We start from the raw sequence: 27987 nt of genomic DNA on the forward strand, positions 1-27987 counted from the left end.
CTCGACTGTGGTTTTCTCACGATGTTTGTGCGTGCCTGGCACGACTGCCGTCCCATTGTCGCGTTCGCCGTCCTCGTCATAGCGTGAGAGGGTCCCGCGGACACCACGGTACGATAGCGTCCGCGACACACTACCGAGCGTGCCGTCCGACATCAGCCGCGATATGTCAAGTCAAATATGTCTAAAGTGGAACAGTTTCCTCAGCAATATCGCGACCAGCTTCGAGAGCCTGTGGGAGGAAGAGGGCCTGGTGGACGTGACCCTCGCCAGTGACGGACAGTGTCTCACGGCGCACAAGGTGATACTATCGGCCAGCAGTCCCTTCTTCAAGAAGGTCTTCCAGGTGAGCCTGCTCGTCGACGAATTTGCGCGAATCATTTTTGAGATTTGTCGGAGGGTTCCGGGTCTGTCCTCTCGTTTCGTGATTACATTGAATGCGCGTTGTGCCTCGGCAAGGCGATACGACAACAATGCGTTTGACAGCTGTCATGTAGAGTCTTCAAGGCTCTCTCGTATCGAGGTTAGAGATGATGTGATTGTCGCAATCATTTTCGAGATAAACTGTACGATTATTGATAGACTAGGACATGGTTATCAATTATAGTTGGTTTAATCCAAGCTTTTAATGATGACTTTCGTGCTTACCTCGGTTTTTGTTAACAATTGACAATGTGTTCCAATGTTTTTCTTTGAACAAAGTGATAGAGATCGTGTTCCGTGATGTAGATAAGTTGTACTTAGAATAATCGATTTAAATCTGTTTTAAAATATAAATACTCTTTCTATTAATTTTAATATTTATCAATTTTATTTATATTTGTTTTTTCTTTCACATAAATTTCGTTAATATGAGTTTTATTATGCATTTTCTGAATTTTAATTTGCCGTTATACATACTACAAACAATATTTTTGAATAATTATATATATAGCAATTAATTTATAATCAAAAAATAAGTGAAAGAAAAAATTCAGTAATTAAAAAATCTGAATAAATAACAATTTGTACATAAATATAATTAATTAATAATATGAATAGTAATTTAATTTTTGAATAGTAATAATATGAATATATATTTCGACAATTTAATTTTTGTTTTTTAGACAAACCCATGTCAACATCCTGTTATAATTCTTCAGGATGTACATTTTAGTGAATTGGAGGCATTACTTATATTTATATATAAAGGAGAAGTTAATATTGAGCAGAAGAATTTACCAGCACTTTTAAAAGCAGCAGAAACATTGCAAATTCGGGGCTTGTCTGGTGGAGATATCTTTGCAAAGGAGTCCTATAAACGATTAGCTGAATTAGAGCAGGCTGTAGCCGAAGATGCACCGCTGATTAAAGAAGAGTCACCTAAAAAAAAGCAAAAAGTCAGCAAACAACAGAATAATTCTATATTGGAGAAAGCTCTAACACCTAGAATACCGCAGTCAGAAAATACAAATGAATCTGCAGCCAGTGATCAAAGTGGAAAGGATGGAGAGTACTTGTTGCCTGAAACATTACCAAATCCAGTATATCATCGGTTGGAGATGAAAGTTAGTTTAGAAAATAGAAAATTGCAACGATTTATTATGATATAATACAATATTTAATTCAAATGCATTTCAGATAGAACCATTGGAAATGGCAGTAGATGATCTCCAAAAGCGGTCTCCATTAGATAAAGATCCAGCAGAAAGGCTAGACACAGGACAAACAGATGGGAATCAAGGTTAGTGTTATAAAACATTCGTGAAATATTTTTTTATACTATAATTTATGTATACATTATGCTGTCATTCATATATAATTAATCATTGTATATAGATTATATTTTGTGTGTGTGCTGGAAAATTGTGTATTATATTTGATGCAACATTCAATCTTTTTTGCATTTTCACTATCATTTTATTGCTGATGTGTTTTTCCATTTTATAATAATTAAATATAAATCTATTAAATTAGCAATTTGAAGATATATTTTTTATATACAAGCATAATATACAGAATATTTTAACAATGCTATATATTTTCTATAATTTTTCTCAAGAAGATGATTTCTATTTGAAAATGATTCTTTTGTATATAGTAAAAATTGATTGAGGATCATTATTTGTTATACCATTTTTTCATGTTTAATATTAAATATTTTGTAAATCATTTTGCAATATTTGTATATATGATATTTTGCAATATTTGTATATATATATATATATATATATATATATATATATATATAACTTCTCTTATATAGAATTATGTTATCATGGAATATCTATACATCAAAGTTTAACATTCTGTCAATTGAAAAAAAATATGTGATTTATTCTCAATAATTTTCCAAATTTGTAGAATTATTAGTGTGCATTTATTATGTATTATATTAATTTCAGCAATTAAATATCACGTTAAATTCGATAAAATTATATGTTATTGTTATTAATTTATGTGCAAAATTTTCATTTTAAGTAATAAGTTACAATCTAATGCGAGGACAATATTTTATTATTTCGAGATTCGAATTAAGTTACATATATTTAACATGTATTGCTCCTCTTATGATCTCTTGTTTTTATTATCATATATACAATTCATATTTTCACATAAGCTTTCTATATACAATCGTGTACACTGATTCACTTTCATCTTCATGATTCACTTTCATCTTTGCGTATGTTTGGCGGCTACTGTAGTATCAAAGCTTTTTCTTTGATACGGCAACTTGTAGCTTTTTCGAATCTTCAGTTCGCTTTCGTCACATATATTCCGTTTTGCTCGTTTTTTTTTTTTGGCGCGCTACGTTTCCTTTATTTGCTGTGCTATACCGTGAGAGAGGTAGAGACAAAGATTGCGTGCACGAGTAAAGAATACTTTATTGCAAAGACAATGAGAGCGACGTAATTAGCATAATAAATGATAAACGTCTTCGTGATTCATTGCATTGCAGCAAAAATATTTCACAGTATTTGATACATTCAGCGATAGTATATCATTATCGCTATCTTGAAACGCGATTGATTTGTAATAACTGTAACTTATACAAAAACTGGCAGACTTCTCTTTTTTCATTTCCGTCAAATTTTATGGGAAGTTGGTTTTTCGGCGTCACGTCTCGATATTGACGGTGCATGTGCGTGAGCAGTGCATACGTGAGATGGAAGATGCGTGATCGGTCCTTCATTATAGTCTTTACACTCGCTCGCATTTTCTTTATTATGTGCGCGTAATTCACGTGTGTGTCGGGGCAGCCCGTGTCTAAAGCGCGCTGTGCTGATATGTGTGGCAGGGTCTGGGAACAGTCCTGCTGAAGACATTTCCGGTTTATCTGGCTTGTCCGGGCTAAGTGGATTCTCGGACGTCAAGCCGCTGCTTTACTCGTATCAGCATCTACCTTACGCCGATCTCCTGCCAAGCCCGGACATAATCTCGACCTGGGCGTCGTCTCGACCGATGGATCACCTGGCTTGCGATCTCATGAAGATCCTTTTCACGCCGGAAGAGAGAATCCTCTGTAATGTCAATGGCAAAATGGGAAAACAGCAGTTCGACAGCAACAAGATACATTTAATCCGGGAGGTTCTGTTACACTTTAGTGGTATAGCGCCTAATAGCATCGAATGGGAGGAAGCATGGAAGAATTGCGTAACCAAAATTGACACTAGTAATAGGGGCTTGAAAAGGTATTTGTTTCAGAGGCGCTCGGTCTACACCCAATGACTAGGGCGTTTCAGGTCAGGGGTAAAACGGAAACGTTTCCACTGGCTAGAATAGGATCGTTCTTGTAAACCTGTCGCCCCGTTTGTTGTTCTCACGCGATTATCGCGGGGTTCGTCCCTCGCTTGTTCCTCTTCAGTGTAAAGCTTTCGCGCAGCTTTACATTTAGAACGTTGTAAAAAATTGATGTAAGTAGACATTAAAGTTCAGGTATGGGGAATAAGAGACGGACAGTCAGCTGGCATGACGGTCAGCTAAAAAATCGTGAAGTTAACACGTGCAATAGGATCGGAGCGCAAGCGTCTTCGATTGACGATTCTAGGTTGTAGATTTCGGGGTGACAGGGTGATTAGGCAAGAGCATTATAGACGCGATTGAATTATTTATATACGCTTTAGATTTACCGCTCGACATGACGAACGATCGAATAATTCTAAACCTTTCTCTTTCATTATAATTTTTACATTGAAAAGTATCTCCTCCGAGATACTTTGTTTGATCTCTCTCCTTATTCTCCTTGTTCTCGCACATCGCGTATTTAAAACAAAATCTTGATGCTTCTCACAACGCACTTGCGAGAGAAATCAATCACCCAGTTGTCTGTATACCTCTGTTTTTTTTTTATTTTTTATAATACATTGAATAACATTACATTCCTACATTTATTTGCGGTATATTAATTATGAGAATTTGTTTTGACAGTAAAACATTGCGATATTAAAAAGTTGACGTATCAGAGAGACACGCGAGTCTCCCTTTTTCTCTTTTTCGCACTCGAATATAACACACATACACATTAATATACATATACACAAACATCACGCACTCGCTCATACGCATTATCGATACACGGACAGGATGTAAGCATTCGTACGCGTCCATGTATACGATATATACGCGGATGTGCACGACTCACTTATAAGTATATATGTATGAGATATGTATATATATATATAGATATATGATCGTGTCGATCATGTTGGTCACGCGCGTGCGTAATGTAACGGTGCACGACCGCGACAGCTCTATGTACACTTAAAGGAAGAGATACCGTAGCTCCGAAGACAGGAATAGTGATTTAAAGACATGCTTATAGAGTATTTAAATCGCAGTAGAGGGTCACTCATACACACATACAGAATGTGCGTTATGAACTATTAGGATATACGTTGCGAATCAATGTCCGAATTCTCATCGCGTACGTCCTTCTCTCAAGATTCGCACGAAAATGTTCTTTGATCTCCGTTTACTTGTAAAATCGAGTTGTTTTTATTGATTGCACGTGCGATACAGGCATTGATTAGTGAAATATATATTTCGACAGCTTCGAGCCGACTATTATTTAAATCGATATTATTGTAGACAAAACAAACGACTGGTCGCAAATAAACCTATTTTACATTTTTAATTGTCCCTTTATTTCCGATGTACCTATTTTTTTATTGTATATCCATGCAAAAATAAAATAAATGTTGCTCTTTATAATAACTCTTTAAAAGAGCAATAATTTTTTCTCAAGATTTTTTTTTTCTATAAACGTAAATACTTTTCATGTATTTTACGCAATAACATTAAATTAGATCAAAATTGAAAATCGCGCAATCTTTATCAATTTTCATCTATAAAGAGAATTCAAATGACAGATTGAAATTTTTTACAGGATTGTTGAAACCGATTGTGACAGTGATAGCTGAAGCTCGCAGTACTTCTCCAGACCTACAAATACACAACAAAGATCCGCTCACAGTTGAACAGAGTTCGCTGTGGAATGTCACAAAAATATTAGAGGATTCGCCATCTGATTCATCGAATCGTCTTCATGTCGAACATGCGTTAAATCAACCGAAATCTTCAAATCCTTTTGTGAAACACAATTCTGGAATTTCGCAGCCCGAGAATTTTTCCGCATTCACCGAATCCTACGGTACAGATTTATCGGACGAGACTATAAAAAATGGACCGGCATATCCACCGTTTCCCTGTCCTTTCTGCGACAGGGCATACACGAGTTGGGGCTTTCGCAGAAGACATATAAAAGCTGTTCACACCATCTCTCCATCTCTTAATTGCAAATGGTGCTTACAAGTAAGTTTTCAAAGCTTCCCAATATGCTGCAGGATATATGAAGTAAGCGAATCTAATTATATTTGCATTTATTTGATATTTTTTTTTTTCCATTGTCAGATTCTTCCGACACATGCGGCTTGGAGACGCCATGTGATATCGGCGCATAATCTATCAGCCAGTGACGCACACAATGGTCTCTTAATCCTAGAAGAAGCACATATGGTTCTCCAAATAGCGCATCCTACTAGATTGGATACATTGGTTAACATTATTAAACAGAGTTCCCAACAAAATAGTCATAATAATGCTCAACCGGATAAAGATTAGGTAAATGTTATTAGTCAATACTAATAGTTTTTGTATTCAAAACTTGTTATTATGACTTTTAATTTTGTTCTAATTCTTGATATTGTTAATGAGATTATTAATGAATATAATTGCAATGAATAATATATAGTTTATATAAGAACCAAACTGTGTGTTCAAGCAAATGCAAATTTATCTTCTTATTCAAAAATTATAAATTAAAATATATTTTTATTATATATATGTATGTATATATATATTAGAAATACATATATAACATATAAACGTTATATATAAGATATTTTAGTATTATTTTGTTCATGATTATGTGAACGAAGACATTATTTTTTTATTATGTTGTTTTCTCCAACTCTTAAAAACAGCATCTTAAATATTGTTCATTAAGGTTAAAGCTTAAAGATATGACAAAATAATATATGTTTATATAAACTGTGATATATATATATATATATATATATATATATATATATATATATATATATATATAGACAAATTATTATTTTTATGTGAATTATTTCACATCAATATTTTTATATTTTTTCATCCACATCATCTGTATTTATCTGTGTTTATTATTTGCACAATGTTATTATAATGCACTAGGTATAATTTTATTAATATTAAGTTTTTTCATAATGAGATTGAATATTGATTCAGAGTTTTTAACTCTAGCAATGAAAAAAGCAATGAACAAATATAGAAAGAAGAAGATAGTTTGATTAAATACAACATAACTGATATTCATGCGACTTCTCTTCAATACTTATAGTTCAACCACATGGCCTTTGACGACAATGCCTGGTGCGATCTCCGTAATAACACTGTCGCCGTCATTGGCGCATTTCTCATTCCATGCGTCCTGCTTGGCGTAGTTCTCTGACATGAGAATCATCTCGTTTGGACTCCACTCTGGTGAATCTCGATTACTCTTGTTGGTGACATTCGAGTTGCATAAGTTTTCATTACCGCGCCGATAAAATTCTGGCATTCTTGGCGATGTGATGCTTTCATATACAGGATTGCGTTTCATCGAAGCACGCTGATGAGGAGTTTTCCGCAGCATCGCCTAAATTAATAATATTTTTAGAGAAGATGAATAGTTTAATAATCTTTTTTGAAATTTGTGCTATATTAATTATTTCATTTTTAATATCTTGTTATATAATATCTTAATAATTTAAATACGAATTAAAGAAATTTTATAATAAATGAGATCAACATTACGATATATAAGATTAGCTTTGAATTGATAAAAAAAGAGCTCAATAATTTAGACCACTCAATTTTTAATAAAGGAAAAAAATACTGATATTGATTTTTACATATTCTAAAACATTTACATTTATAAGTAAAACAGTATAAATATTGATTTATGAAACTAAATATGTTTAAATCGATAGTCTCTGTAAATTTTCAATAGAGATCCGATAAAAGATAATTTTATTTTACAGATTTCTAATAAAAATATAAAAATGTTTATATGTATATACATAACTTAATTTTTATACATAACTGTATAAGAAGAATAGAATAAGTAAAACATTATATTTTACCTGAAAATTAAACGGGGGTGTGTCATCGTTTTCATCATTGTTTTTTCTAACTTGTCCGATCATTTCTAATTCCTTGATGGGATTTACACTATAATGAAAAAAAAAATTAAGCTATAAAGAGAATTTATTAATTAAAAATATCATTTATCTCAGCATTGATTATACCGAATATTACTATTGATATTGCGATTAAATCTATTCTCAAACTTCCAGCTTGAATCTCCATCAATGTTGTTTCTGTTTCGAACATCTGACTCATAATGGTTAAAATTTCGCATTGTTGAAGGTTGTCCTTGATTGAATAGTGGTACTTTTTGTCTGCAACGTGCTGATCCAGTATTATCGATATTGTTCTATAAAAGTAAATCTTTATATATAAAATATATTTTATAAGAAGACTAATCATATTTTTCAGTATAAATTTTTGATGCATAATATTTTCTTAAGGATATTGGCTGGATACAATTCTTTTAATATTGTTATCAAAGAAATAAAATTTTGAGCTAAAAGTTTAGAGTAAACAATTGCACGTATTAAAACATTTTATCAAATTAAGCATATAATTTTGGCATAGAAATAAATCTTTATCATTCAATCATGTGTTTTATAAATTTACTTTGAAAACCATTTTTATTTATTTAATATTGTGAAGATTAAAAAATAAAGATTCATGAAATAATGAAAAAATTTCGAAAAGAAATCAATGTTTCTAGAGACAAGTTTCTCTTTTAATAAACGTATAACAATTACAAGTCGATCAAGATTATATATATATATATATTTTTTTTTTATCATTTTTCTAGTGAATTGCTTATTATGTCTATGATATAAATGTTATATAATAACATTTTTTTTAATTAAAAATGCATATATATAACAGCTATATTTGTAAATTTACAGAGTAAGGAATGTGAGATTCGGAAGATTGTATGGTGTCACACTCATTTGCAATTTGAAAGCCTCGACTCTTATGGTGAGTTGGATCCTCCAGTGGACATTGAATCGGAACATTAGGATCCCTAGTGAACGGAGTGTTGATCAAACTTTGTTCTCCTCCGAGCGACGAACGATGAAGGGGCATGCGATGTGGTGAGTTTGTCGTTTGAACCTCTACATCTAAAAAATGTATCACTTTGAAAGAGAATTTTATTTTTCTTCTGTTGTTTTTAAATTTGCTTTGCTTTTGTACTTTAAAAACATATTATAAACTTACTATTTTTATCATTTTTCTAGTGAATCGCTTATTATGTCTATATAAATGTTATATAACAACATTTTTATTAATTAAAAATAGCATCAAAATTCACAAATAATATATATGATAAAAGTCAATGTAGAAAAAAAGAAGCTGCGAATTTATATATATGTATATTTTATTTTTATTGAATATTGATATACCTCTAACGTTGACGTTATTGTTGGCCCAAGGAACGGTTTGCCTACGTAATGGTGCATCCCAAGATTGTTCGTCGTCGCTTATCGTGGATGTTGATCTATGAAAATGTTTTTGAAATATGTTTTTGATGCATTTAGATAAAAGTCAAAATTGAGTGGATATTTTGGACGATTTACCCTGCACGTTTAATTTTTATGTTCGAAGGATCGTTCATATAGCTTGTATCGAAGTATGATAGTTCTTGTTGCATATTGAAAGGTAGTTTGTAAACTTGAGGTGGTTTTATTTCACTGTAGGCATTTATTTTGGCGTTTGGATCGATTTTTTCAAGAGATGCAGGTTTATTTGTTTCATTTAAAGCTGCCACTATTGATTGATTGTATAGGTGAACCTGTCAATATGTAAAACAATTATATATATATATATATATATATATATATATATATATATATATATACATATATATATGTTATACTTGATGTTTATTATTTATTATACTATATATTCAAGGTCTTATCAAAAGTTTTTATTATATTACTTAAGTAATATAATAAGTTCTTAGTATATAAAAATATATAGAAAATTTAGGATATAATGAAACGTAAAATGCTAAGTTTTTATCAATCAGACGCGTTTACTTTTATGTTTTTTGCTGCAAAAATTATTTAAAGATTCAATTTCTTCATAACGCATTTTGATCTTAGTACCTGTTGAGAAAATTGCACGAGGTCTTGGAAACGGGCTGCACGGTACCATAAAAGGACTTGAAACATGGACTTCGATCTCCATCTGCTGCAATAGAATTTAATAAAATCCTTCGTTTCTTGACTCATGTTTCCCTTCAGTAAGGGCCCCATTTCCTTTCTCACTATATGTCCTCTGTATGCTAGTGAAATAAATATAATAGTAAAGTTATATATATAAAGAAAGAGAGAAGAGGATAGAGGGGAGAAAGAGGAGGAATATTTTATATAAACATTTTTTTAACATTTTATAAATATGTGATTGATGTAAACTTGGAATGTCAGGACATATTTAAGAACATATTGTTTAATAATAGATAAAATGATATAAAATATATTTTTCAAGATCCAGAAATAATGTAAATATTAATTAATGAAATATTTTCTTAATCACCTTTCTGTATCATCACTGCCGCTTCATCTTCCGAGATCGAATTTTTTTTCTTGATTGATGGTTTCTTTTCTGAAATGATACACGGTACTATTGATCGAAATATTTAAAACATAAATATATACATTCATCAAAATAATCGGCAAATTACATTTACTATGAACAAATTCCCTTAATGACGAATTTACATACTTACCAATCTTCTTGTTGATGCTCATTTTTGAAACGATGTTCTTGCGCGCTAAAAAGGCACGCATCATACATTGTACTTTTACGATCTTTCTTACTTGTGTCTCGTATAAGCGTGATAGATATTCTTCATTGTAGTATTTCAAAAAGACCTTGGTCTTGCCGATAATCCATCCTTCCATCTTTAATCTGACCAGAAGTAATCTGCAATTATCCTTCGTCATCTCGACTGTTTCATTAAAATCAAAGGCCAGAAATTTATATCTGTAATTAGAAATAGTCCTTTTTGCATTTACATATAACAAAATGAATGGTCTTTTTTGCATTCAGGTTTATTATTAAAAGAAATATGCATTTCCTGGTAACTTACTGTATTCAATTCAAAATGTTATAGTTTTAAATGAATTAAATTACCTGCGAAGAAATTCTTGGAAAGGTATTCTATATGGATAACCGCGTTGTCTAGCTTTCGCTGTGTCAAGTATTGCTAATGCTCTGATTTGCTGTCTGACAACTTCCCGATAAAAACCTTGAGGAACATCCTCGAGGTCGGAGCGTATGCATCTAACAAAATGCGTGCCACTTCCCGCGCCTACCGCAAGATTTTTTAGAATTTCGAGACTCGTGGCTCTGAACGTCGATATACATGTCCGCATTTTGCGAGTCTGCGAATATTGTCCTCTAGACGCAGTATTGTATTTCTGTTGAATTAAAATATTAAGTAAGATTTTGCTGCAAATTAGAGCAGCTTTTTACGAAAAGTTCTTCATCTTCAAATGTTTCAAACGCGTTTAAATTAAAATACAAATGTTTTGAAATATGAATAGAAAATATTGATTTTTAGTTTTTAATAGATAAAATATTATGTTATTAAAATTAAAATTGCATATTAAATATTTGTTTATCATCTCACTTACACGAAAATTGGAAGATTCTTGCATAAGAGCACTCCATTTATTTTTCGATGTTTTCTTTGTTGCGAGACAAGGTTCATGAACGATCGTCAAATTGCCCGATTTAGTCAACTTGTTGATAAACATTTGCTTAACTTCATCGTTCGAGGAATATCTCATCGTGCCGATCATTTCCGGCGGCACGAAGTCTCGATTTTTCGCTGCGATTTCGCTAGCGTCATATATCAATTTGCCGGTATAGTGTGCGACCGTGAATTCGTGCGAACTCATCGGTTTCACATAAATGCCATGTTTATGCTCTTTGATTCTCTCGAAAATGTACTGAGCGTCCTGCAATTGTCGCGAAGCATCATCGATAATACGTAGGAGACCATTCTCCTTGTTCATCAGCTGATTGACCGCTTCCTTATTATCATAAAAGCGTAATCTTTGTGTGGGTATATCTTCTTCATCTTGTTCTTGCTGAAACAGCGGAAAGGAATGTGCAGTACAAGATATTATTCTTATCTTTAGCATGTAATCGATTTCATTAGCATATTTGTTATTTAATATGTGAAAAGGTAAAAAGTATAACTTCATTAATTAGTTTTATAAATTTTATAAATTTGTTATAAACTTATGTGTTTTAATAAGTTAATCATTTACTAATTTATGAGGAAATTTACCATTTCCCAGACGAATATCCTTTGATTATAATAATATTGCATTTGCTCGTTCATTGTATTTACTAGTAGTTGCTCCAGTCGATTTATTGAGAAACATTCAAATCCAAAGTAATCGAGGATGCTGATAGAATATTTGTCGCCACTGGAAATTAAAGTATAAATGATATAACATACATCAATGTGCAAAAAAAATTGAGACAGAGAGAAAAGAGTTTTATCATTTTCTATGTAAAATTGCCGCGTAACTTACTAGAGGCTACGAGTCATTGAGAGCTTATAATTGATGACATTGATTATCCAATCTACTAAACGCTGATAAAGAGTATTCGCCAAGACATCCCGTGCTTCTTTTGCCTCTTCGCAAGTGTGTTTTCTACGCACTGCCGATCCCTTTACAATCAAGCAATAATTAACGAGAGCCCAAATAAATTTTTTCGGATCTAAGCCAAGGAGTTCAGCTACTGCAATTTGAAACAGCTAATCAGGTTTTGTATACATGGCAGACAAGTATTTTAATACGATTTAATATATCAAAGTAAATCTTTTACGAGAAATGTCAACGCATTTACTTCTTTTAGTTTTTTACCTCTGTTAGCGGCTTCGTTGTTGTCCAATTCAGCCTCTCCATTATTGCCTTCGATGAATCGGATCTCCCCGAGTATCAGAATAGCTGCGAGGACTTTCCAAATGGTCTCACAGTGCTCTTCTATATCCATAAACTTAAAATTTTCTCTAAGTTCTTCAAACTTGACCGCGTTGTGCTCTGGATCGTTTCTCACTTTGAACGCTCGTTTCTTTTCAACACTTTTATCGGTTATTCTAAGATATCGAAATCTTCTTCCACTTGGTAGACAATAGTCCTTTAATTTTCTCGATGCATCGAGACCGTCGTATAAGTAATAAAAGACATGGAAATTTGATTGATTTCTGGAAAAATATTTTCCTATTATAATATATTTGCACATATTTTTGAGATATTATCTTAAAAATTTAAAATTTTTACTGTTTTTTAGTTTATAAAATTTTTAATATTAATTACATTGTATTAAAATTTATTTTTACTGTTTTAAATTAATATTGTTATAAATTAATATTGTTATAAATTAAAATCAATTATATTATCCGTGTATTATAAGATATTAAATGTAAAGAATTGTCTCTCCTTATCAGCTGATGCGCCTGAAATAGTGACCCATTATACATAAGAATACGATTTATTTTTTGTTTCATGCTTTGATAAAACTAAAGATCACGAAATAATTAGAGATCTTTAATTAAAGAACTAAAAATTTGATTATTGTGTTACAATAAAAATAATTTCATCGAAGAATAAACTACCTGTCACGAGTGGAAACACGCCACTTTTCCAATTGATATAGCCAAAATATCGCGCCCGATGCTTTGCCGGTTGAGCCGAAAGTCGTCTGTATTTGCAATATGCATCTAGTGGAATTAGCATTAAGCGGTGTCGCCGCGTTGGTAAAAGCATGAATAATTTTTATAGCTCGCAGCACTCTCATTCCAGTGTCTTGCAGACCCTTAAAAAAAACCATGACCACATTATTCGCAATTCTATTTATATACCGAATGTATGTTCAACTCACTTTTCCGAGAAACATAAGATGTTTCACTAAATGCAGCATATTTGTCGTTTTTCCAGAGTTGCTCTCACCAGCCAGCAAAATGTGTTGCGGTTCTTCGTTATGCACGACGTCTTGAAATGCGCTGTCCGCCACGGAATAGATATGAGGGGCGTTATCCGATCGTGATTTGCATTGATATTTCATATGATGCTGTAGATAAAATCACGCGTATAAGATTATTGTAATCTCGTTATGCTTTTTTATGTCTAAGAGCGATGTTAGCAAGTGAGATTTCAAATGAAATCTGGAGGCAAGCAAAAAGTAAAAAGATATATATACAATGATATTTTTATGATAAACGGTTAAACTTGAACAAAATTCTTTACCAAGAGTATAATCGATGATTTAGTATAAGACTTACGTAAGCACCATAAATATCGCGATTCTCGTTCGGATTGAGTATCAGTAGAACGTCGCCGACAAATGTGTGATATTCACCCCGCTCTAATCTTTCGCGAAGTTCATTCAGGATCACGTCCTCACTTAGGATCTCCAGCGCAGCCAAATCCTCCGTGAGCATCTGTTCCGCTGGTTCATCCTTATGAGTCTGCCGAGGAAATTGTAGTTTTTATTTAATATGCATTGCAAGTTGACCATTTGTTTGTTTTGTGAATTACAAGTAGCTACCTTCAGAAAACCGTTACGAATTAACGATTCCGCTTTTCTTTGTTCTTTGCCCTTCTCGGAGACATCCATCATCAATGATTTCATTTCTTGCGTCAGCTAAAAATCCATGTTGCATGTATTACATTTTTTTGATCATTGCAAGAAATAATATCCATTAATTAAATTATTTGTAGGGTCTAATACAAAAGCTATATCGAGGCTAACTAAAGCGCTATTAAAATTATAAAACCAAGAACATTTTGAAAAATTTTTTCATTTTTAATAACTAATAATTTTTTTTTTTTGTTAATTTTTACAATTTGTATTATTTTTAACGTGATTAATTGATTTTAAAGAATAAAGAAGGGAGTTCGTGCATTTTTGAGATTTTTTATGTTCAAAGACTATGATCCATTCATATCTTGTAATTTATCTTTGCTAATTTGTAGCCTGTATCGCATTGAGATATCATATCATGTAATGTATCACCGTGTAATCGTTTTCAGGTAGCTGTGACAGGAAGGGATGTTCGATGATCTCCACTATGTATGGTCTGTTCTCGGGATTCTTTTCGAGGCATCTGCAACAAATATATCAGACGTGATCCTCGCGTCGTTTTATTCGCGACGTAATAAAGAGATTTTCATATCTGATTGATCACGTACTCCGAGATGAAGTCGTTGAGATTCTCCGACCAGTTGGCGGGTCGGTAAACGGTTGGCGGTGGATTCCGGACTATCTGGAAGAGAGCGCGCGTCGGATGCATGTCCTCGAAAGGTGCTTTGCCATCGGCGAGCTCTATCGCCGTGATGCCGATCGCCCATACATCGACCTTGTTATCGTATCCGCTATCAGCTCCATTGTCACCTTTGATGATTTCCGGCGCCATCCAGGACGGCGAGCCTATGCAAGTATGCCGTTTCTCGAGTTCGTTCTTCAGTGTTCTCGAGAGTCCAAAATCGATCAATTTCACTTCGCCTTCCTTCGTTAGCACGATGTTATTGGCACGGATGTCTCTGTGGATTATATTGTGCTCGTGCAAGTGGATTAAAGCCTGAAATATAAAAAAAAAAGAAATATGACGTATAGTATTCAGTTTTAATAATTATTGTTGTATATTTTATTTTATTTCACGAAAATTGTGAAATTATATCATTGATACAGATATTCGAAAGACCAAATAGATAAATAAATGTTACAACAGTTGAATTACATTCTCTCATGAGAAAAATTTATTATTATCATATGTTATTTAGCGATAAGAAAATATTTGTGTGTGATTGATTTAATTTCAAAAATTAAAAAGAAGTACGAATACTATAAATGTCATTTATGATATCGCGCATGAGATCGCAGATTGAAACGGCCGAATCTTCAAGAATAACATACATGTAATATCTTTGAGATATGACGATGCGGAAGGGAAGTTGGCAACTCGGCACCTTCAGTGTCTTGCGAGAATCGTTTTTATAGATTTACTGCAAATTGAACGATCTATAATTTGCGGCCGACCGTGCTCGCAGCGCATAACAAGCGCGAGTCAATAAGCAGTTTCAACGTAGCGTAGGCATGAAATCATTAATACCAGTCTCATCAGCAAGTTGCTTCAAAGGGCATTCTACACTCCGAAGCTAAAGCTAAATTATTGCGAAGTTACTTACAATAATAAGCACCGAAATTCTCATTCATCTTTTGCAGAACTTTAATTTATTTCTGATAAACTCGCATACTTTAGACTTGCCGATGTCAATATCAGATTAATAATATTAAATGATATTAAATTTAAATTAATCGTGATATTATTTTTTTTTTAAATTTATGTTAAAATCGATAGATCTCTTTAACAAATATTTTTATTAAATTTATATTTTATATTGCAGGTTCTATATATTTTTGATATTTTAAAAATAAGATAGAGAGAGGAAGTCATGCGCATTCTCCAATGTTTGTTGGCCGAACGATATATAAGAAAGAGTTACAAGGGTAAAGAGAAAACTCGAGGGACGAACGAATTGTTAATTGGCAGATAAAGATTAAACAGGAAATAACGATCGTATGGAAGAAGCATATTGGTAGTAGCCTCCATTCGTCTCTCGTTCTTTATCCGTTTTCTCTTTGTGTTTCTGTTTGGAGTACCGCGCACTGCTCTTCGCGGGCATTTATTTCGCGTGTAATTTGCCGGCATTAAACGTCAACGTGGTCTGATTTACCGCACGAGTGACCGTGGACGAATCGCTACCGGGCCCATGGAACACGTATCCGTGAGGAAAGAAGTATGTGAGGAGAACGGGAGGAAGAAAAAGAAAGAGGGAGACGGGCTGTTGCGTGCAGTTTCCGAGATAGAAAAGGAACGACACAGGCTGAGTCGGGAGATGAGGAGGATACAGCGGGCACCGCTAGTCCCAGTGGCGAAGGGCATCGGATTGTGCGTGCATACGAGGCATATCCGAAAGGTATGGACCCACATAATGATTTAGTGACAAACTACCTGGATCGTAAATATTATCGCCATGAACCATGAGAGAGCCACTCGCGAGAGAAAGAATGCCGGGCCCCATTATGCGCGTCGTGCCCTTTCGGTGAACCTATGATAAGAGAGGATTTCGAGGGAAATATTGAGATTCTCGAAAGAGAAAATCTTCGTCAGTGATATCGCGAGATATTTAATAGTTAATTAATTTTAGAACAATTATACACGTTTCCTCCTTTTAATAAGACTCTGACTTTTATAACTAAATAATATCAGATTATATGTTAGATTTTATATAATAACGTAAATGGAAATACTTTATAGAAAGTAAAGACGACTCGATAATGTACTCATCGATCTTGTATTACTGCCCGTTTATTTTATACCGATACAAAAGAGATGACAATAATGATATATTTTAAACGCTTAGCGTTTAATGACTCGTCATAGTTATACCGTGCAAGTGTGTAGTTATGATGATATAGCGATCAAATGGCGATTAGAATAGATCATAGTCAGTTGAATAAATCTATGCTGGTACTCATAAGATAAGAATTCGACACACAAAGATACAAAAACAAATTATTTTTACTAAACAATCTCTTACTTTTTTATTATTATTTAATGTTGCATTTTTTTTCTCTTCTGGCAATTTTTTATTATTTATTAAAATGTTAAAACAAAAGAAAAATATAAAAAAATTATATAAATTAGATATTGCTTAAATAATATAAATAATATAAACACCTGACGCCTTCATTAGACAGATATTGATGCCGCTATATGCACATAAATGATAACAAATAAAGAAATAATCAGATGTAAAAGCGTAGCACACAGGCAAAAAAAAAAAAATCAATGACACATAAATCGAAGAGGAAGCAGTCACTTAAGTTTCATCCTGCTGCGTGTCTCAGTGTCATTCATTTTTTCTTTTCAATTGTCGTCTCTACTTTTCCTTTAATACGCACTTAGCTTCTTAAGTTCGTTGAGAAATGAGCACGATATTCTCGTCAATTATCCGACCTCCTAGGAGAGACCGGAATCATGGAAGGCAGTATTATTGTAAATAAGCGAATCCTCTGCCGTGATCATTAACTATTAAGCAAAATCATAACAACTTTGAAACGGAAGGGTGTTTAGCTTTTCGTTCTTCCTCGACCGATTCTTCCCTTTCTTCCTTCTCGCCTTTCCTGTATTTACGTTTTTCTTGTTCGAGCATTTGTCTCAGTTCGTATTTCATTCGCGTTTCCGAACGGAAACAGTTTGTGTTTTGCCATCTACTCTATGTCAGTTCTTACTCTTTTCTTTCTCGAAACTCTGGTGAAAAAATTAACGGCTTATGTTTTATGATTGTCGTAAACAAGGGCAATAATCAATTAATTGTAGTGGCTTAAATTTTTATCGCGACATTGACTGTATTGACATGAATATTAATAATGATCAAAATAAAAAAATGGATATTTTACTGGATACAAATTTTATAAATTCGTTAGGCTATTGCCTTGTTACGGTAAATATACGGTTACCTTATTTTTTATAAAGTTTGTTAATTTACTCGTTTATACATCTCGATAAAATATCAAACTGGTTACTTGATATTTAATTAACAGTAAGAATAATGAATTGTAAAAGTAAAATTAATTACATATTTTTTGTATTGTTTTTATTTTTTTATATTGAACATGCTTATTTTGTAATGTCGGACATACAAATTCTTCTTACTATATAAAATTTCTAGTATGAAATTCTAACTGTAAGCGCGAGAGAAGAGGACGAGGTCTTTGTGCTTGATTTTTTGAGTAGATGCAGTTGTATGAGGGAGTGGATCACCAAGAGGGAACTCTCATTTGTGTGCGGAAGTTAATTAGCGAACCAGCTCACTTGCCTTATTGTAATTTCTACGTGCCTATGCATCTCCGTTGGTCTTAGGAATCTTCACGTACTTTTTATAATCTCAATTTTATTCGCTTCTGTTTATAAATTAGATGGAACATATGTGTAAAATGAAAGTTTCTAATGGATTTGAATATTGACGCTATTTTTGAAAAAAATGTATCAAATCACAGGCAATTTAATCTTTTTAAATTATTGACATACGCGGCATAATTATCGTATCATTAGATATTTTATATGAACGTAGCTTTATGCTGTCAATAATAATTGAAAAATTATAATAATAACGATAATAATATATATGTAATCAAATTAAAAAATTAAATATTATCAAATTAGGATACTTATGATATACGATTTTTTTCCTTATTATTTAATTTAACAAAGTAAAATAAATGCGAAGAATGTCTAGAAATATATACTGATTAAAAAGCAGATTTAAATTTTTGTTTGACAAATTACGAAACTGTTTAAACATAGCTTTCTATAAACATGGAATAATAATTATGTGTATATATGTATTTTTATTTTCTCTTCATATATTACGCTTCAAACTCGCGCGAATGTTTGCCTATATATGATATTTGGGTTCAAGAATCATCATTTCGATTATCATCAAAAAAAGAAAAAACTATAAACACTTGAGATACCGCAATACGCTTCGAAGCTGTATAATTGACATGAGTAGGAGGAAAAATTTCTCTTCCCTGATTGGTCAATTAAACATTTCCAAGTGTTTGCAACGTTAAGTAGAGCGCACCCTCTATTATAGTTACTTATCGATGCCACTAGTTGGCGGGAAAGAGTCGCCCGCGTAACTCTGCGCCGTGTAAGACGCGCGCGAATATACTCGAGCTTACTGCGCCTTTAATTGCGCATTGCGTGTTATTAAATCGGTGCCAATGCGTCTTCTGCCATCAGCGGGATAATCCGCCGTGGGATAAAAGCATCGCCGAGACATACCGTCGAGCACATAATTAATTGTATCGTGTAATAACGCGATTCTATCGCCTACTATTATCATTTCTGTCGGTTTACTTCAGTGGTTCACTCCTCTCACAGGCAGGTAATATATTTATTGCTTTATTTATTTGTCCTCTACGTTTTGAGAGAGAGAAAGAAAGAATAACGAAGGACGAGAGATATGGTGACGGTTAGGTTGCGATACAATTTTGCATTTTGTGACCGACTCTCGCCCCCCCCCTCTCTCTCTCTCTCTCTCTTTCCCTCGGCTTCCGTATATATCGCTCCGTATCTCGAGCAAAAACTAATTACCTTAATCGAGCTTGCTTGTGTTTTCGGTCAGTTCGACTTTTTCTCGCGTTATAACGTCAGTGATTTATTATTAATCGTCTTACGCAAGACGTGCCTCTTACCTAAAGTATCTCGATCACCGCGCGTTACCTTCGTTAATTAATTTTAATTTTTGTATTATGTCCTTTTTTAAGACTATATTTTGGTGACGGTAATTAGTTTTTGTTGGAGTCAGTTTAATTTTCACATCGTCCTTTCAGCTATATTCTTTTACGATAATAATATTTTACGTAACCTTGCTTCTCGAATAAATTTTTTGTCACGTATTTTTTATAATTACACGTTAAAAGTTGTTGTATTTAAAATTATTTTTAGTGTTTGTTTCCTAATATGTGTTACGTAAATTGATATTTTAAACAAGATGGTACTCTAAAATCGAGAAAAGTAATGTATAAAAAAACATTATGATATACGTTATATATATATAAATATAATAGAAAATATGTATATCAATTATTATATAACAGAAAAAAAACTTACCTTGATCACTTCCTTCAAGATGAAGGCAATATGCTCCTCTCGCATTCTTTTGTCACTTATGGTCATTCCGCGAACGAGATCCGAAACCGTTCCTCCCTCGCAAAACTGTAATATATAATGATATTTAGATAAATTAAATTAAATTAAATTCATTTAAATTTATTATAAATATTGTGAAAAAAAAATTATGCTAATGTAATTATTTTTATGTAATAATTATCAATCTTTTCATTTACATGAATGTTAATTGAAATGTCATTTTAATTGCAGAAGTAATTTGGACTATGATATGTGACATTAGAAATTATAATGCGTATTTGTGTGTTTATTTTTGCAAATATTCGTCATTCCGTAAAATTTTTTTAAATTGTTGAAATTTATATGAAAAATTCTTTTTCAAAATATCTTGCCTAAACTTGCTTAATACTTTCCTTATGGATATTTAATAATTTTTTATTTGCGTTATGCTTTGCAAGCAAAAATTAATTCAGTCAGAGAAGGATTCTCGCAGAGATATTTGATATTTGTAGGAATTAAGTCTGGAGAGCATATTCAAAGTGTAATAAACTTCATACGTCTACAATTACATGAAACGTGCGGTAATCTCGAGTAAACGTGATCCAGCGCGCTTCGTTCACGCTTATCTCAGCTTACGGTCTCGTGTGAACCGCGAATCGTAACACAGATGCTATCTTTCTTTCGTGGCGCGCTTTCTCAAATCTCATGTTTTCTTTTCAAAAAAATGAAAAAAGATATTAATAAATTCTTTTTTCGCAGAAAACGTACATTTGCAATATCCCGGGAGGACATTTTTTATTAACGCATGATTCAAATGCCTTAAATATAGTTCTCTTTCGCTCGGGTTAATCGCGAACGGCTCATAACGTGACGAGAAATCTTTTTTTCGGATGCAGCACGCGATGCAACGGGATTCATGTACTCGTGTCGTGTATAGGCGAGCTTCTCGTGGCTTCTCGACTGTCACGATCCTACGCATATCACAAGGTGGGAAGGGGGGAGGGGGGGGGGGTTCTGCCGAAACTTCACATACGCGCCCGTAAAAACTCGCCCGATACGAAATACCACCGGTAATAAATCTTTGCTACATTATCGTTGCGTATGTATTTTTCTATCTCTCTATCTCTTTTCTATCTATCCTTCTCGAAATCTCAGCGCTCGTTTCCGCTTAAAAGCCGACTTAAACTCGATTGACTTACAAAACTGCTATTTTGTCCACGACGCATCGTCAAGGCGAGACTGCTCGCTGCCGCGTTTTCTTCTTATGTACCTCCGTGGCACCGGTCGCTGCGGTCCGTTGCGCCTTTATCGCGTGTAATCTCCGGCAACGAGCAATCAGCGGGCTTAACGTAGCGACCGGCGCGACTCATTACGTTTCTTCGTCGCGGATACTTAGCCCGTCTCTGAGCTTCGCACGCGAGTTCAAAATGGATCGTGAGATCCAGACGGATTTTTTGCCGCTTTTTTTTTTTACGCATTCGCGCGTCGTTCTATGAGACAGGGAGAATACGGTAGTCGAAAACATAATGTAAAAACTTGAAAATAGACGTGTTAAATAATGTGTCAAACATTCAAGTGACAATAGTAGATTAACGGAGATTGATTAAATATTTATGGAATCATTAAGTACATATTTCAGGATGTGCTCTCGCGACTAAATACGCGTTGTTTAGAAATATTTGTGAATTAAATTATTCCCACATATTTTTCAAACGAAGATACTAGCAACGAATATACTTATCAATCTAGATTATAATAATGGAGAAATTAGATTAGAGAATGATATAGTTCCTTATTTAGTTAATTTTTTTTATCATTTTTATCATTTTTAAAAATATTTCCTGCTACTTTATAACAGTATAATAATTTCCAAAATAAAAATAAAAAGGATCTTTCCTATATTTCACTAAATACAGTTATAAAGTTATGTAAATTTTGTAGAAAGCTTATGAAATTCAATATGCGGCTTCCTTCAAGAAACGCTCTGTGCATCGAACAATAAAGGCGTGGCCGAAAAGGTGCCGATTCTCAAGATAACTCGGCCGATCTTCGAGCGCACGTATTACGTCAACTATCGTCGCTTTATCCGAGATAAATAATAATGTTTCGAACGCACATATACACACCGCGGAGGTCCGTCCGTAAATTAGGCCCGCGACGTGCCGGGCCTCACCTGCGTACACGAACGAGTTTAATGATTGTTTAATGGGAGCGCGCGTGTCGTAAATTATCCATGTATTCGACGCTCAAATGCTTGAAATTGCCTCCGGGGGTCCTGAGCACGGGTATACACGGCAACCCTCACTTCTGGCCTCGCTTTCTCCCCTTCCCTTCCACCCCTGTCTCCTTCGTGCCGCCTTCATCTTTCGTTCCGCATCTCTGTTTTTGTTTTCTTTCTCTTGCTTTCTCCCTCCCTCTCTCTTTCTTTTCTTCTCACTCTTACCGGAGAATTACGATGTTAAAAGAAATGCATTACGGATATATTGCGCGGCGTCGATTTTGCTGCGATTTTGACCTTCGGTGTAATAATATAATGATTGTAATGATAATAATACGTGTTCGGATCAATCGAGTTATGATCTACATCATATTCGTAGGGTTAACAACAAGTCTTTTTTTTTTTTATATTGTCATCAAATATATATGTAGATTTTTTTTTATGGAGAAATGTATAGATTGCTACATCAAGATGATAAATTTTTAAGAGACTTAAAGAAAAGCAGATAAAAATGCTATATAGGATGGGCTGAAACGTTCCGAGCAGACTTTGAGATTTTATAAGAAATTTAATTCAAAAAGTTTTCTATAAATAAATGGATCGAAAAATGCTTCTTTAAAAAGTTAGCGCCCAAAAATCATAAGCTTTTAAAAAGTTGATTATCTAAAAACCTAATGGAACGAACTACAAGACATTTAAAAACAGACAAGCAAATTAGAAAAATGTAAACTTATCAAATTTTAGATAATTACTTTAATTTTGCAATTTAACGCTTACCTCCATGATGAACCATATCTCGTCGTACTCGGTTTTCTTCGCGGATCGTCTGCGATATATTCCGTAAAAATCGGGAAGATTTGGATGACCTGAGAAATCACGAAGAATACGATACTCCTCCACAATCAGAGACTGCGTTTCCGGCTTGAGCTTTTGAATCTTAATGGCGACCTTTTTATTTCCTGAAACACAATCGATATGTATTGCATCTATTCCTGTTACACAATTACTTTTTTGCTACTGCAGATTATAATTTTCCGAATGCTTGCATATATTTGTATCTTGACACATATTATTGACGATAAACGTATATCTTTTTATTGCATACCGGCTTGTTGATCAATTCCTTCGTACACATCGCCGCATATGCCGTCACCGATACGATCCTTCAGTGCGTATCTTTTTCCCGGATCCTGAATGCTATCCAATCGTTGAAGAGTCCCAGATCCTGTGTCAGAATCTGGATTCCTACTCCGATTCTCCATTTCCATTCGTCTATCTCGATCGTTACTATATCGATCGTTATTTGCTCTCCGTTTTCCATAACTAAAATCGTTCATCTTGCCGATAGACAGCGTCTGAAATGTACGAAGTTTGAAGCCGAAATAGTCTTATGTATACATTCTTTAAAAAAATAGACGAAATATTATTAATATAAAAATATAATTATAAAAATTTATATCGTAATTTATTTTATAATCCGAAGTTATGTCATTCAATATCATTATACAACATATTTATGCATGTTTTTTTTTCTTTTTCAGAGCTGCGTGAACATTAAGAAAAATATTCAACGCCTCGCATCGTAGAAAAAATCATTATCAACGCCTCTTTCTCGTGATCGAGCCGCGGAATTGCAGAGATGACTCTCCGCACGTTCCTGGAATATTTTAAGAGGCGTCAGGATCTGTCTGCCGGTCGAATGTTTTAGCAGCGTGTCTCGGTGAGTGCTAATTATATTCTCTTCCCCCGTGAACGAGTGGTAATCGTTAATTAGTAGCTTGCTTCCTGAAAGCTTCGGCAGACGTTGTCGAAGAAGGATGCAGCGAGAAAAGGATCGAGAAGGCGTTGCTGGCTACGAACCTGGCTCGCATCCCTGCCTATTTATCGGTCGTACGTTTAATCGAATTATATTAAGCCTTTGTGTGCCGCGGTTTAATCGAATTCCTTCTTCTCAAACAATTAAGAAGCATCGGTCGAAATGTCTTATACGCTGAAACTGTCTATGCGCATGACACAGGAAATAATTAAAATTTTCAATGATAGTGCTAAACTTTTTTTCGCGTCAATAAATATTTGCAGTTAATTGGATTAAAATATTATATAGTTTTGGAGTAGCGTAACATATATATATTTTATTTATCACAAAGTGTGCTTCAATTTTATTTTATATAACCAAACATAAATATTCATTTTCTCGCCTTTTCGCAAATATTAATATTTATTTTAAAAAAGATTGCTAATTTTATACACATAAGCATCAGAATCAAACATTTTACGTCGAATATTAAGACTTGTGAATATTAAGTCTCGTAGATACTCTAAGATATTTCATTATTGCCTTACCCAGTCTTATTCATGATGGCGAATTAACACCTCGAATACCTGCGAAAAAATTAATCTGCTGTTTTCTCGACACGCATCTTCGCATCTCCGCCAACTGATATAAATCCCTACGCAAATCGGCGGGGAAACTGGCCGATACGTAGGATGAAAACAGAGAGAAATCGCACGTCGTTAGCCAATTCATTTATTCCTGGTCGGCGCCCGTCCGGCATAATCCGTCGATTTGTCGGCGCGGCGTGTCCCGTGTAATGCTGCTTCTTGCCGCGTGTAATCGAGTCCGAGAGAAGGAGAGCGACTCGAGCAAGAGGACGGCGCGTCACTGACTATATGTGAACGGTCGTAAGAAAAGCAACTCGATCCGGAGGACGTTCACAGTTCCGTCTTTTAACTCTTCCTCCCGCTTCTGTTGTTAAATCTCGGCCTCCCGGGATCTTCCTATCTTCGTCTCTTCATCATCTTTCTTCTCGTTTTGCACCAGTGTCGGTTTATTAATACGGTAGGCGCTAAATTATTGATGCTTGACTGCACACGTCGCGAAACAACAAAGAAGGAGAGAAGAAGAAGGAGGTAGACGAGAAGGGATTTCGAAAAAAAGCTTTTCGCGTCACTCGATCCGTCATTCGGTCTTCCCGCGGCTCCTTCTCGCCCTCTTCTCTTCGATCTCTTCTGCGTATTAAAAGTCTGAGGTGGACTCGAGTACCTCTTTAAAAGGAAGGAAGATCTGCAGGACGACGAAATGCGCGTTGAGAAAGTTTCGCGAAATGTTTACGAGGAACCATCGTGAAGCTTTTGTTTTAATAAGAGCGAGTCTGATCTTCTCAGGCTTCACTTCTTTCTGAGAAATTGAATTGCTTCTCACTTTGCTTTGTGTTGAATCGATTTGCAAGAACGTACAGCTCGAATAATCGCGATTCTTTTTTAAGAATAATTATTATTGTTGAACAAATAAATATATTGTTTAATGTCTCTCTTGTTTTTATTATCGCTATTTAAAAAAAAAAAATTATTATAGCGTTGCTTGTAATATTTTCAAAAATAATATGATTGATAAAATAGTTATAAATTGCTAAAATTAAATTTAATTACACGATATATAGTTAAATAGGTATGTAGATAATGGCAAGATGTAATTATTGCAAAATAACCGTTGTTCTAATTCCAACTGTATCTCTCATGCGATTAATTGTTGCTGTCAAAATAGAGATCAATAGGTCTTCCGACATTTCGTTTCCGCGAAATCGCAGAGGAGGGAAGACACGCGTTTTCGCTTCTCGAAAAAGCAACTGTGGGAAAGTCGATATTCGGTCTTGGAGAACTGTCGTCTGTCACGACGGAATTTTAGCATCGCGAATCCCTGGGAAGAAACGGCAACAAGGTAGTAGTGGAGTGAAAGAAAAAAAAGAGGAGTTTGAGGGAGGGAGAAAGATCGAAAACGAGTGTGGTTCTGACCAGACCCGCGACCCGGGACCAGTTGAAAAGGGTTCGGCACTCCTCCCGCCGGAAAAAGTCCTACGGTGTGATGCCACTGACAAGTGGCTCGCTCGCGTCTCTTCCCATGTATAAGAACCGTGCACTTGCGTAACGCCGTTAATCATTTATTGCCTTGCTTTCCTCTTGATCAATCAACTATCATTACGATTGGAATCTCTAGAGAGCTTTCGCCCATAGTTTCCATAAAATTGAATCACTTACGATAAATGTTTAAAGTTTCTGAATTGTGAAAAATGTGCGAGCGTTTTTGAATCGCCGAGAACGATATGGATCTAATAAATTATTTTCTGATTATTTCGATAACCAAGAAATTATTTAAATAATGTAAAATATTAAAATATTACAGTGCGCAAAATTCTATAAGTTATTTATTTGACTTTTTATTATTTTTCAAATATTCTCCTCTCTTCTTTTCGTTTCTCCTTTTTTTATTTATTTCTTGGATCATCCTTTTTCTTTCGGTACAAATACTTGCAAGGGAGGAATCGTCGCACATGGATCGAGTCTTTCTGCATACTGGTTCGAACTATTCGTAAAAGTGCACATCTATCTCTTCTATCTCGAAGGCGGAACGCCTTACGCGGTCCTTTCTTGCGTCATGCCTTGTCCCTTTTACAGATGCTCAGCGATCGATGCTTTCGGCAGATAAAGCTCGTCACAGCCTTCCGTTTGTAGATTCCGAGGTGCTCGAGGTGTCGCAGCTCTCGCGTTCTCGTCACGAAAAATCGCACCGATCGTATGTTATCTCCGTCAGCGGAAATTAATTGATACCAGGATACCTCGGTTTTCTCTTCGTCGAAACTCATGAAATATTTAACTTCTCGATATATTTTCTTGAACTCGACGTTCTATTTCCAGCCTTTCCTCGGTTTTCTCTCCCTTATTCCATTTCGCTCTTCACCGATATAAATGCTAATACGAGCATAATTACCATAAATAACTTAAGTAGCTATTATATTTAATCAACACTGTATAATTTCTTTGTGCTACTCGAATAAAAAAAAAAAAATTATAACTGGACCGGTTAAGCACGATCTCTCTCGACACTTTGTTTCCGTTTTTTATATTACACTTCCGACACATTCAGTTATTATTGAGACAGCATATACATTTGCCATTTCTTTCATTAATTTTTTTATTATTTCTCGTGTTATATCGGATTTTTATTTTTTTGCGCGATTTTCATATTTGCGTTATAATAAAGGTGACGACGACAGAAGGACTTTGCGCGCGCGGAAAGCGCGCGAAAATTGTACTTACTTACGTAAGGAACGCCGCTCTCTCAAGTAGTCCCGCGCACAACGGAATTCACCTCTAATTAAAACACGTTTGGCAGGTCGTCATGCCCCGCGGCGTTCAACCCTTGCCAGCGTGGCCTGAACTAAATATACTACGACACATTCGTGTAGGGTGGCCGACCGCGATCTACGTGGCGAGGGATGCGATGCTTGGCTTCCATAATCCAATAATGCCGACTTAATTAGCTAACTGTCTAACTCCGAGCAAGCCTGTTAGCTCATCGATTTCACTCGACAGACTGCCGTTTGTCCCGTTACCCTCG

At 34.4% G+C, this 27987-nt stretch overlaps 3 protein-coding genes across 10 annotated transcripts in view; 2 read left to right on the forward strand and 1 right to left on the reverse strand.

The window, feature by feature from the left end:
* The first annotated feature begins 22 nt into the window (after positions 1-22).
* LOC126850012 (transcription factor GAGA-like) lies at positions 23-7002 on the forward strand. 5 transcript variants are annotated; one of them, XM_050592593.1, is made up of 6 exons: positions 25-343; positions 1104-1544; positions 1618-1720; positions 5363-5787; positions 5887-6096; positions 6866-7002. In XM_050592593.1, exons 1-5 carry the CDS (start codon positions 164-166, stop codon positions 6094-6096), a joined length of 1359 nt encoding a protein of 452 aa, XP_050448550.1. In that variant the 5' UTR covers positions 25-163; the 3' UTR covers positions 6866-7002. The 5 variants fall into 5 exon arrangements, 2 of the variants coding, with proteins under 2 accessions (XP_050448551.1, XP_050448550.1); XR_007687481.1 differs by lacking the exons at positions 5887-6096; positions 6866-7002 and adding an exon at positions 3275-4954 and having other exon boundaries at positions 23-343; positions 5363-5503; XR_007687482.1 differs by lacking the exons at positions 5887-6096; positions 6866-7002 and adding an exon at positions 3275-4900 and having other exon boundaries at positions 23-343; positions 5363-5498.
* On the reverse strand, positions 6621-27836 carry LOC126849945 (neither inactivation nor afterpotential protein C). Of its 4 annotated transcripts, none has more exons than XM_050592400.1 (24): positions 27691-27836; positions 23698-23947; positions 23370-23551; positions 20357-20461; positions 14862-15250; positions 14686-14776; positions 14218-14313; positions 13952-14137; positions 13552-13740; positions 13286-13485; positions 12534-12874; positions 12198-12408; positions 11948-12089; positions 11286-11744; positions 10783-11069; positions 10376-10632; positions 10183-10251; positions 9753-9931; positions 9222-9436; positions 9048-9142; positions 8548-8765; positions 7815-8002; positions 7650-7737; positions 6621-7162 (listed from the first exon to the last, which is right to left on the reverse strand). In XM_050592400.1, exons 2-24 carry the CDS (start codon positions 23927-23929, stop codon positions 6860-6862), a joined length of 4722 nt encoding a protein of 1573 aa, XP_050448357.1. In that variant the 5' UTR covers positions 23930-23947; positions 27691-27836; the 3' UTR covers positions 6621-6859. The 4 variants fall into 4 exon arrangements, 3 of the variants coding, with proteins under 3 accessions (XP_050448357.1, XP_050448356.1, XP_050448358.1); XM_050592399.1 differs by having other exon boundaries at positions 27687-27836; XR_007687474.1 differs by having other exon boundaries at positions 7120-7162; positions 7825-8002; positions 27687-27836.
* The window catches only part of LOC126850030 (protein Wnt-6), a 92543-nt gene continuing 83896 nt past the window's right edge, over positions 19341-27987 (forward strand). Inside the window, exons 1-2 of the mRNA XM_050592625.1 lie at positions 19341-19628; positions 24134-24312. The gene's annotated coding sequence lies outside the window, so the exon portion shown is untranslated. The remainder of the gene's footprint in view (positions 19629-24133; positions 24313-27987) is intronic.

The sequence above is a fragment of the Cataglyphis hispanica genome, chromosome 5 (assembly GCF_021464435.1).
Source record: "Cataglyphis hispanica isolate Lineage 1 chromosome 5, ULB_Chis1_1.0, whole genome shotgun sequence".
Classification (NCBI taxonomy): domain Eukaryota; kingdom Metazoa; phylum Arthropoda; class Insecta; order Hymenoptera; family Formicidae; genus Cataglyphis; species Cataglyphis hispanica.